The sequence below is a fragment of the Lissotriton helveticus genome, chromosome 10 (genome assembly GCF_964261635.1).
Source record: "Lissotriton helveticus chromosome 10, aLisHel1.1, whole genome shotgun sequence".
NCBI classification, from domain to species: domain Eukaryota; kingdom Metazoa; phylum Chordata; class Amphibia; order Caudata; family Salamandridae; genus Lissotriton; species Lissotriton helveticus.
In genome coordinates, this window is record NC_136071.1 from 44,339,778 (window position 1) to 44,351,855 (window position 12,078).

The 12,078-nt window shown below is 48.6% G+C and overlaps 1 protein-coding gene across 1 annotated transcript in view; it reads right to left on the reverse strand.

The window, feature by feature from the left end:
* Positions 1-987: 987 nt before the first annotated feature.
* Positions 988-12,078, reverse strand: part of NDUFB11 (NADH:ubiquinone oxidoreductase subunit B11) — a 318,695-nt gene continuing 307,604 nt past the window's right edge. The window contains exon 3 of the mRNA XM_078664721.1: positions 988-1,242. Within this exon, the coding sequence (XP_078520847.1) occupies positions 1,116-1,242 (127 nt within the window). The 3' untranslated portion in view covers positions 988-1,115. The remainder of the gene's footprint in view (positions 1,243-12,078) is intronic.

Genomic DNA, 12,078 nt, shown 5'->3' on the forward strand with positions numbered 1-12,078 from the left:
AGGACACCCTGTAGCACCCCTAAAAAGCAAATTTACACAGGTGTTGCGCACACACATGTCCAAAGGACATGTGTGTGTGTAACATGCAACAGAGAAAAATGCACTAAAGTGCTTTTTTCAATTTTTTCGCTATTTACCACGAAGTCAGACTTCGTGGTAAATAGCGGCCAAAAATTGCGAATTCGCAATTTAAAATTGGTTAATGAATTGCATTTAAGGAATCGCAAATAGAGATTCCTTAAATGCAATTCATCGCAAATATGCGAATTAGCAAATAGCGATTTTTGCATTTGGGATGATGAATCCCAAATGCAAAAATTGCATATTCTGAGAATCTGGCCCTTTGCGAGCCGTTTTCGGCTTCATGAATCTAGCTGATAATCTCTAATCCTCCTATAGTCCTTGGAATTGTCACTCCTACTGCACTTGTGATGGTAGGACATACGTATCTTAGCGCCAGGATACCTGTTGGGGCACAGTGCGCTTTATAAGTACTGGTAGCAAGAACAAATATATTAGTCATCCATTAAAGAGGATGGCAAAGAGGCTATGCTCCAGGGTAGGGAGAAACAAATGAAAAGTAGTGGAAACCACTGCACAAGAAGCAAGCAAACCAATGATAAGCAATGAGCGGGCTCTAAGCCCCCTGTACGCTTTACAAGAGGTCAATCAACAACAGTCAAATGTTGTACCCAGGCCGGACTAGATGAACATGTAGTATCTTCAGTCTTTAGCAGCTGTGTGTGGGATTCGACCTCATGACGGAGGGAACAAATGGAAAGAGACATTTGGAAATCACAAGGAACAGAAATATAATGTGGTCCAGGAGGAGAGTGAGAGGTTTTGGTCTGAGGAGCATCAACGTGGGGTGAGCCGGTCCTGTAAGAGAAGCACTTCTAATCAGGTACTACATTAAAGCCTCAAGCATCCAGCCATCCTCCAGCTTTATCATCATCCCACCCCAAAAGTAAGAAAGACTGCGTCAACAGTTGTACAAACAATATCTTTAATGTAGGGGTTCGTCCTGTACAAAGGCTGGCTCGATAGGTTGCAGGAGTACAGGGCTGGGAATAGAAAGTCAGAAGAAGAGATGGACACGGTGGCGGTCCGCTGGGCTACTTCTCGTCGGCGGGCAGGACGAGTTTGCTGGGGTCGTAGTAGTCCACATCGATCAGAGGTAGCCCTAGCGCCTCTCGCTCCTTGACCTTCCGCTCAGCCTCTCTGCGGGCCCATTGCCTCAATCTAGGAGAGAAGAGGAGAGAAGGATGAGACATAGTAGCAGTATGAGCACTAGGGCAAAGCAGAACATGAATATAAAGAACATTCCCATCAAAAACCATTGGGTAAGGCCGCTCCGGCTCTTGATTGCGCTAGGCCTACTTTTTGGAGGGCAAAATCCCACATTTTGGAGAAAACAACAGCTTTTTTCGAGGCAAACACAGCTCATTGACACAACTGGTCTTGAAGAGTCCCTACAGATAGTGGTAGAAGTTGAGGGAGTCGCTGTAAAAGAAACACCTTGTTATACTGTAAAAACAGATCACCATACAGCCCAGACCAAACAAACCGGACCACACAATGTCCCGACCAACTGCTATACATAAAGAACAGCGAATATGAGCCAGACACGTCCCAGACCTCTAAGCTTCTATGGTGACCCCCAAGCCCCCTCCCCCCACAGCTATTTGTTCCCCATGCCAGGACTTGATGGGGTAAAGAGCCGTCACAAAGATCTTGTATTGCATCCCGTTGTTAGCCGACCAGCCCTGAACAAGACCAGGCTCGTCGATGCCATCCTAGCCACAGCCGGCTTTACTCACCTCTGATTCATGTTTAGAGTAGAGGGACCAGAGACCGCGCCTCGGCCATGCTCGTTCTCCGGTAGCACCTCAGATACAGAGCGGGGCCACTGCTGAAAATGTCCTCGGTGAAGGACCAGCAAGCTCCATCTGGGAGGAATCTCTCCCTGCCCCTACCCAAGAAGCCGCAGTCCAGTACCAGGCAGTACTGCATTACTCTGAGCCCAAGTCCTCACTTTCACAGTCCTTTCTCAGTGAGTTTGCGTTCTCACTTTGCAATATTTATGGAAAACAAGGGACGACCCAGCAACCTTGGGACTTGGGTAGTATAATGATAAAGGAAAACAATGGTCCCTGATGGGGGAAGTGTAACCTCAACTTCCACGGAAAACTAGTCAATAACGTTGACACTATAATAGTGCACGGTGTATATGTAATTCCAAAGCCCGCAACTCAATATTAGGGTCTAGATAGAAGAACTGTGCATCCTCAACAGTCACTACTGATGTATATATAGTATAGCATTAGAGCATGTCTCACTCATCTCATATCCACTGCGCCGTTGCTTCATTTTGGAAGCACCGCCTTAATTGTACATTATGTCAGAGGTCGAGGAGTTTGCCTTGCTATGATTATAAATCATTTGCATGTGAATAAAATTGTATGTGTTGTAGTATAACCAATCTCCTGATGGTTATTGACTGGTCTTCCGTGGGAGTTGAGGTCACACTTTCGTCTTTATCATTCTCACCTTGCAACTCTCCAAAATACATAAGGTTTTTTTCTGTTAGTACTTTTAGAACTCAGTGTTTTAAATGTAAACAGATAATACGCTTGTCCTGAACATTACCGAGCCTGCCCGGACGTGGCAGGAGGATATTAGATGGAGGAGACACACTGATTGAGAAAGAAAGAGGAAGAAAGGAAGGGACTGAGACAGCTCGAAGACACCCGAAGCGAGGCGGAGAGAAAGAGAAAGAAGCCCCTGCTTCCCTCCCAGAACTGAATTATGGATGGCCCGCACCCTGCCACGGACCCATCAAAGACCACTCCGGGGAATTGGGATAAACAAGTGTAGGGGAGAGAAAGAAGCACAGTCTTCCGTCTCACCCCCAGCAACAGGGCTCGAGTCGGGGTACCACGCGGGTGGATGGCGTCCCCCCACTTCTTTTTTTACGACTTGTGCGCTGCCTAGCAACCTCCAAGGCCTCAACCAGGCGCGGGAGGAAACAGGAGTGTTCAGCACGTGGCTCGAGCATCAAAGGCCCGTCCGCACGCTTCAAAGATGTGTTGTGTTGTGGACAAGGCATGAAGACCAGTGGCGTAGCAGAGGGATAGGTGTCCGCTCTCACATTCAGCCACCACGGGTGGAAGACGCAGGGGCCGCCATGGGCGGCAAAAGGCCTAGCTACGCCACTGATAAAGACAGTGAGATGTGAGGGGGATAGGGGGTCCCGTCAGGATGCGCTGCATGGAAGAGCTGGAAGAGGGGAGGGGGGCTCCAGCACAGGGGCTGAACACCAAAAGGATGAGGGTAGAGGCTATTAGAGACCGCACCTAAGAAATGAACAGTGTCTCAAGGTATCGAGTAGTGCAAGGAACCAAGGAGCACTCCCCTCTATACTCCTTAACTAGGAACCAGTCCTACAATAACATTAAATGCAAAAAGGTTCAGCATTATACAGCATATTGTGAAGATTCCACATCAAATTTCAAGACCGTTAGCACACGAAAAGTCATATGCAGGCGTGCAACGCCCAATGGGCTGAAAGGGCTTCAGCCCCCCTCGTCGTCTCAGCCGGGGCTGCAGCAGCCCGAGCTGCAGTGGGCTCAGCTGGGCAGTGTCTGGAGTCTTATCTCCAGCACACCAAGTTCTCCACATGTCTATAAAAACCATTTGCATATTTACATAGCTTTGTAAACTGGTTACGGAGGCTTAGTTTTTTTTCTGGTTCCAGTACCCCCTGGGCCCACACTCTGCCTATTCCTTTGCTGTAGTGTGAGAATGCATTTCATGAAAAGGAATATAAAGTAGGGTTGCCAAAAGAAAAATGCCAGCCATGTGTTGTTTACAAAGCCTGCAAAGATCTCGCCTGTACTAAATAGGGTTTTAAATTAAAAAAAGTCTGCATTCATTTGTAATGTGACTTTTCTCTTTGTTCCCTTGAATTATCAGTCATGGATCATTCAGGCAGCCCTAGAATACAATTAAAAGTGCTTTCTATTTATATTTGCTGTTCGAAGTGTGTACAGAGAAGTGCTGAAAATACGTCTTGAGGTGACTGCTTATTTTTGTACTGTCTGGGATGTCAAAATAATGATATGAATGTCAGCATCCCTACATGCCAAGAACAGATGCATACTGGTAAGTAGCATATTCCGTTTGAGGCATGTGGCTGCTGAATTTATATCTGTGCATAGACTGTATAGCAGTATCTCCTCTAGCAGTGGTTACATGTGCCAGCTGCAGCAATTTGAAAAAGAGTTTTGGAGGACAGCCTGGCCTACAGCAGCTTGCTGTTTGGCTTGAACGTCTACACAGTAGTGTTTTGTGAAAGTGTGTATGGTAGTCCATGTGGCTGCCTTACAAATGTCTTCAAGAGGAATATTCCCTAGGAAAGCCATGGATGCCCCCATTTTCCTTGTAGAGTGTGCTCTTGGGGGGAAGGTTAAAGTGCGTTAGGCCTTTTGATAGCATATCTGAATGCATTTAACTATCCATCTGGCTATTCCTGACTTTAATATTGGATTTCCTTTATGCTGTGGTGAAAAAGCAACAAATAATTGCTTTGTCTTTCTAAATGATTTCGTTCTGTCCACATAATAAAGCAGAGCTCTTTTTACATCTAGTGTGTGTAGGGCTCTTTCAGCTACTGACTGTGGATTTTGAAAGAACACTGGCAGTTCTATTGATTGATTAATATGGAAATTGGATACGACCTTTGGCATGAACTTAGGGTTTGTTCTAAGAACCACCTTGTTAGCATGTACTTGCATGAAAGGTTCTTGAATTGTTAGTGCTTGTAATTCGCTAACTCGTCTGAGTGAGGTAATGGCAATCAAGAATGCAACCTTCCACGTTAAGAATTGCAGTTCACATGAGTGTAGAGGTTCGTAAGGAGGTCCCATAAGTCTGGTAAGTACTATATTTAGATTCCAGACTGGGGAAGGAGAGTGTCTTGGAGGGATCACCCTTTTAAGACCCTCAATAAAGGCTTTGATTGCTGGTACTCTAAACAGTGAAAGGTGTTGCCTGTTTTGAAGGTACGCTGCTATAGCAGCGAGGTGTAGTCTTATCGAAGAGTATGCTAAGTTGCATCTTTGTAGATGCAGCAGTTAACATATAATGTTTTGTATGGAAGCATCTAATGGGTTGATTTGGTTATTGTTGCAGTAAATAACAATTCTCTTCCATTTAGCTGCATAGCACGCTCTTGTAGTTGGTCGTCTTGCCTCCTTAATGATGTTCATGCAGTCTGGAGGCAAGTTAAGGTATCCAAACTCTAAGACTTCAGGAGCAAGATCGCTAGGTTCATCTGATTGGGATCTGGGTGTCTGATTTCTCCATGGTTCTGAGTTAGAAGATGGGGTGCGAGGCACAGCCTTTGATGAGGAACTACTGAAAGCTCCAGGAACGTTGTGTACCATGGTTGTCTCGCCCATGTGAGAGCAACTAGGATTAGTGTGAGTGACTGTTGCCGCAGTTTGCGTGCCACCAGCGGAATCAGCGGTGCCGAGGGAAAAGCGTACGCAAATCTGCCTAACCAGTTCATCCATATCGCATTGCCCTGTGACAACGGATGTGGGAACCTGGCGGCAAAGTACTGGAATTTCGAGTTTTCTTTTGTGGCAAACATGTCTATCTCTGGGTGACCCCACTCTTTGAAGAATGGCTGGAAAACTTGGGGGTGAATCTCCCATTCGTGTAGTTGTTGGCTGTGCCTGCTGAGCAGGTCTGCTATCGGATTGTCTTTCCCTGGAAGGTGTTCTGCTAGGAGAAAAATGTTTTTCGGAATTGCCCACTTCCATATGCTCTGTGCCAGGTGGGACAGCTGTGGAGAGTGTGTTCCTCCCGGTTTCTGGATATAGTACATTGCGGTCATGTTGTCTGTCCGGATCAACACAGTCTTGCTGTACAAGTATTTTTGGAATGCTTTCAGGGCTAGGAATATCGCTAGCAACTCTAGTTGGTTGATATGCAGTTTCTTTTGTTTGGTTGTCCAGAGCCCTTGTGCTGTGTATTGAAGGAGATGGGCTCCCCAGCCTGTTAGTGATGCGTCCGCTGTTAGTACTAGTTGTAGAACCGGCTCTTGGAACAGTCGCCCCTTGGAAAGGTTTTGTGGGTTCCACCACTGCAGAGAGTTGTGAGCTCGACTGTCTACCAACACTAGGTCTTTTAGTTGTCCTTGAGCCTGGTTCCATTGCCGTGCTAGGCATTCTTGCAATGGACGCATTTGAAGTCTGGCATGGGGGACAATAAATATGCAGGAGGCCATCAAGCCTATGAGCTGCATGAAGACTCGAACTGGCAGAGAGTGTTGTGGCAGAAATTTGCGAATAAGCATCTGCATGCTGGCTATCCTTGCTGAGTTTGGGTATGCCTTTGCCATGGAGGTATCTATAGTGGCTCCCAGATATTGTTGTGTGTGGGATGGTTGCAGATGCGATTTTGGGTAGTTTATCGAAAACCCTAGGCTGTGTAGCAGCTGAAGTGTTTGAGACTTGTCTCTTGCACACTGTTGGTACGATTTCGCTTGTATTAGCCAATCGTCTAGATACGGGAACACATGGATGTGTTGTCTTCTGAGATGTGCAGCTACTGTCGCTAAGCATTTTGTAAACACTCTTGGAGCCGTGGTTACCCCGAAGGGCAGAACCTTGAATTGGTAGTGTTGACCTTCTACGGCCGCCACGTGCTATGGTATCCTGCGGGGTATAAGGCCGGTCCTGAAGTATTTTGATCCCCCCACTAGACAGCTTGTGGTCCAGGCGTCGATTTTATCCCGACTGGACTACGGCAGCTCGCTGATGTTGGGGATGAATCAGGCGGAGGCCTCTAGGCTCCAAAGGGTACAAAATGCCGCGGCGCGAGCCATTGTGGGCCTCCCTAGACACTGTTCGGTGTCAGGTACCATCTTGGCCCTTCACTGGCTTCCGGTCAGACAGCGGATCAAGTTTAAGGCGCTGTGTCTGGCCTTTAAAATTTTGAAATCTTCTTCGCCGCTGGCACTTGCCAATTTACTTACTCCCTACATCCCTCTGAGATCACTAAGATCAGAGGCCCTCCACTTGGCAGTCTGTCCCCGCTTTAAATTGAGTAGAATGGGCGGCCGCTCATTCCGGGTGCTCGCAGCAGGGCTATGGAACTCGCTCCCGGTATCCATCCGAGCCCTTAATGACCTGTTCGCCTTTAGGCAGGCGATCAAAACTTTTCTGTTTCCCGCTTCTTAATAACCTTCCCTTCTTTTAATATGTGTTATGTTACAGTGCCTGTCAAAAGCGCCAGGACGCCCCTTTGCTGGGGCAGCTGTGCGCGATAGAAATATAAATAACATAACATAACATAACATTGTGAACCTGAGATATTTCCTGTGAGCTGGATGGATGAGTTTGTGAAAATACGCATCCTTGAGGTCCAGTGTTGCTAGGACGTCTCCTTGTTGTAGCAACGGGAGCACTTGCTGTAGTGTAATCATATGGAAGTGCTCCGACAGTATGTATTGATTTAGTGGTCTGAGGTCCAATATTGGTCTGAGGGAACCGTCCTTCTTGGGAATAAGGCAGTATAGGGAGTATACTCCTGTCCCTTGGTGTTGGAAATGGACTGGCTCTATGGCCCCCTTTTCCAGCATGCCTTTCACCTCTTGTTGGAGCAGGGTGATGTGTTCTTTGGACATAGGACGGTGTCTGGGTGGTATGTTTGGTGGGGTAGAAGTGAGTTCCAGGCAATAACCATACTGGATAATTTCTCTCACCCACCTGTCCGTGGTAATTGCGTTCCAGACAGGTAGGGACTGTTGGAGTCTGCCTCCGACCGGTGTTAGGTGGTCTGGAGGTAGCGTGATAAAGTCACTGTTTTGTGGCAGTGGAGGCTCTGGTGTTATTGCCTCCACGTCCTCTTCCCTTATTATTGTTGCCCCTATAACCTCCTCTGTTGGAGTTTTTGGTGAAGGAACCTTGTGTGTTGCCTTTGTATGAAGATGACGTTTGCGAGGTATTGCCTCGTGTAGCTGCCCTGTATGAACTGCAATGCACCCATTGACTTTGCGGTTTCTGTGTCCTTCTTCATTTTATCTAAAATGGTGTCGACAGCAGGGCCAAATAGAAAGTCCTGATTCACTGGCTGGTTAAGAATGGTGGACTGCACTTCGTTCTTAAAGCCCGAAATACGCAGCCATGCATGTCAGCATAGTAAAACGCTAGTGTTAATAGACCTGGCTGCGGTGTCGGCTGCGTCAAGCGCACATTTGATGGAGGCGTTTGTAATGAATTTTCCCTCCTGTACGAGGTCATCAGCTTGGGCTTTAAAAGGCTCAGGTAGGTGTTGCATTAAGCTTTCGAGCTGGTCATAGTGTGCCCTGTCGTAACGAGCTAGCAGAGCTTGTGTATTCGCAATCCTCCATGAATTGGAGGCCTGTGCTGCTACACTTTTACCTGAGGCCTCTAGTATCTTTGATTCTTTATCGGGGGAGGGGCTTCCCCCGTTGTCTGTGTATTGGCCCTTTTGCGTGCATTAGCCACTACCAGTGAGTCTAATGGTAACTGCCCTCTGATGTAGGTATGGTCTGTAGCGGCTGCTCTATACTTCTCAATCCTGGGATTGATTACCCGTGCCCTGGCTGTATCTTTAAATATGTCAGGTGCGTGTTTTAACACTCCCTTTAACATAGGAAGTGTTCTGACACACTTTTCTGAAGTAGGGAAGGTGTCAAATAAGAAGTCTTCTTCCACGGGGTCATTATGCATGTCTACATTGTGGTACTGCGCTGCCCTGTCTATTAGTTGGTTAAAGACAATGGTGTCATCAGTAGGTGACGGCTGAGTTGGATAAGAGGATACATCAGGGACGGGATGGGTGTTATAAGGGTCTGTTGGCTCCTCCCATGGTTGATTTTGGGGGTCAGGATCTTGTGGATAATCATACTCCGGCTGTGGATCCTCCCCTGTGTTCCCCTCATTGTCCCCATAGTGAGAAGGAGAGTAAGGAGCAAAAGGTGTAGTAGGCATAATGGGATAGAAAGGAATGAAGGGTCTAGAGGGAGAAGTCCCAAAGTCCTTCTTCTTTAGTGGAATAGGGGAATGAGAGCCAGTGACCTTTTCTTCCTGTGCAGGATTGTGACTTTACCAGTCTCAGGATTAATATATATTTTTGCCTGGTCGTCTGATGGATCTGGATGAGAGAGTTCTTCCTCTATAGTCCTTGGTTGTGTTTTTTACTTTTTTGGGTCGATAACACCTTCTGCTTCGACGACTTTTGGTGCCTTAGTGCTTTTCTTTGGCTCGGGCCCTTTCTTCGGGTCGACCGGGTCTTTCGGTTCGACCGGGTCTTTTGGTTCGACACGTTTCTTGTGCTCAACAGGCTTTTTTGGTTGACTGTCCTTTGCCGAGTCGATGGTCTTTTTGGGATCGACTGGTGTTTTCGGAGCACTTGTCTTTGGGTTGATAGCCTTCTCCGGCCAGGTTACAGGCTTCGATACAGCACCCTTTCCGTCGGCGACCTTTGCGGGGTCGGCGGCTTTCGGTACAGCTGGCTTGTTCGGGTCGACGACCTTCTTCGGGTCGACGGTTTTATTTGGGTCGACGCCCTTTGGCTGAACGGCCTTTTTCGGGTCAACGCTTTTCTTTGGCTCGACGCTTTTGGGCTGTACGGCCTTCTTCGGTTCGACGCCCTTCATGTCGACGACCTTTTTGGGCTCTGGAACCTTCTTAGGGAGGACGATGTCTCTGAAGGCTTAGGTTTCGGTGCCGAGCCGGCTGGCTGGGCTGTCGAATGTTTTTTCGGATCTTGGCTAAGGCCTCTTGGCGATGCCTCGACCGGAGCCTTCGGTAACGGGGTAATTGGTGTCGGGGGCAGTGTACTCACGATTTGCCCCGGTGGGATCTCGTCATCGGAGTCCTAGTAGTCCTCGACGGTGACTATCTCTAGGTCCGAATCTGGTGCTTCTGGAAGTTCTTGGTCATCATCGAAGATGTTGTCCGGTTCCGGTGCCTGTCGCTGCATCTCTTACCTAGCGGCCCGTCGAATCCGTATGGTTTTCTTCGACCGAAATTGGGCACAGGCTGGGCAGGTTTCTTCCTTATGGTCTGGTGAAAGGCACTTGTTGCATACTGAGTGTTTGTCAGTATGCGGGAACTTGGAGTGGCATTGTGGGCACCTTTTGAATGGGCTCCTTTCCATCGACAGCAGGCCCACGTGGCGTCGAAAAGGCCCAACGGCCCGCGTCGACGACCGAGTCGAGATGGAAAGCTTGATCGAGTAAAGAGGTACCGAGCGAGAACAATACTGTCGAAGTCGAAGGCCTTTTGGCCTTTAGAAAAGTTTTGTTTCGATTCCGAAGTTGGAGTATAGGAGTAACATCCGAACCCAATGGCGGAAAAAAACAATCGGAGGATGGAGAAGATGCCCATGCGCACTGTAGTCCAGGGGAGGAGTCACCCATCTTGTGATACTTCGAAGACTCTTCCAGGACAACAAAGTGCAATCATCCGGACCCAACACTAGGCGGCGGTCTATGCACAGATATGAATTCAGCAGCCCACATGCCTCGAACATGATAATAACTAAGTTATTATCATTTTATGTTTCCTTTGTGGGCAGGCAGCGGGGCTGCTCTGCTCGGGGAGCAGGGCAGGGGAGGAGCGGAATGCCCACTCCCAAGTGCGCAATGACTGTTTGGTCATTGCGCTCTAACAGTCATGCGCACACTCCCTCATTCTCCATGTAGGCTGCATTACAGCCTGCATGGAGAAGATGCCCACCCCTACAGCCCCTGGCTGAGAGCCACGTCACAGCGCTCAGTCCAATCACAACGCTGCATTGCCGCGTTGTGATTGGCTTAGAGGAGGGAGCCCGGCGGCCTGCTTCATGCTCCTGAAATTGGAAGCAGGAGAGCAGGTGCAGGGCCAGAGATGTGGGACTTGGAAAGCGGAAAGGTACATTTTTATTTATTTTTGTCCCTCGTGTGACTGCCTACACCCCACGCGATCCCTCCCACACCGGCCTACCCCACCCGCGAGCCATGCCGGCCACCCCTGTTAGCCCTCTCCCCGAAGTTCGGGTCTAGTTGCGCCTCTGGTCACATATGTGTAGTGCATTGTAAGAGCGAAGTATGGTAAACGCCAGGGGATGCTTGTTGCTGGAAATGACAAATAAAACAAACGGTTCCCTGGAGAAACTCAGCAGCGATCACAGATGTGGGTTTTGCTAGAAGCAAGTCCTTCGAAAGACATTTACCTACATAGTAAAAATACAACATCACTGCAATCGATCAATGAACCTGAACTGAGTGTTAAAGTAAAAAAAAAAGCAGGCCAGAGATCGAGCCACAGAGCAGGCCGACGTGAGAGACGCGCTATCCGAGCCAGGAATCACTCAGCAGGCATGATAAAGACAACCCTGGGCACCGAAGGCCGAGATGCCCAGACTCCGTTTGAAGAGCGCGCCGAGGCGCGGCAGGTGCACACAGACCCGCCATCTCTCATTGATTTATAGAACAAACACTGCTGGGAGCCCAGGGGGCGGGCTTCGAGCCAGGCACCGGCCCTACAGAAGGAAAGACGCTACGTGCTGGGCGCTGGAGACAAGACATGCAAAGAGGAGCCGCCAATACGTTGGGATCAGGGTGGGATTGGGATTGAAAATCGGCCCGGGCACACACAAAAAAATCGGCCCCCATTTGCATAATGCCTGTCCTCAAATCACTTCTTCAGCGTAATTGCATTAAAAAGAAGGAGGGGGGGGGGGGTTTAAAAAAATGCACTCATTAGTTTGCACTGGTGAAACACACCTGAAAACAAGTGAGGCCACTTCTACTGAGGCCCCCTGCCCAGCTCGGTATGTGCATACATTAATGGGATGGCCAGCGAGACAAAGGGAGTGATACTGCCTGTTGCTAAACCGGCGGGAGGGGGGGGTGGGTTGTAATGAGCGCCCATATGCCTGCAGAAAGGCCACTCAGCCACCCACTGGGCCGCTGGCTGCATTCCGAAAATAGAGACACCGTCCAAATCGGCCCCAGACTGCTCAAAAAAGCAGCCCACAGCAGGGACTCGGACACCG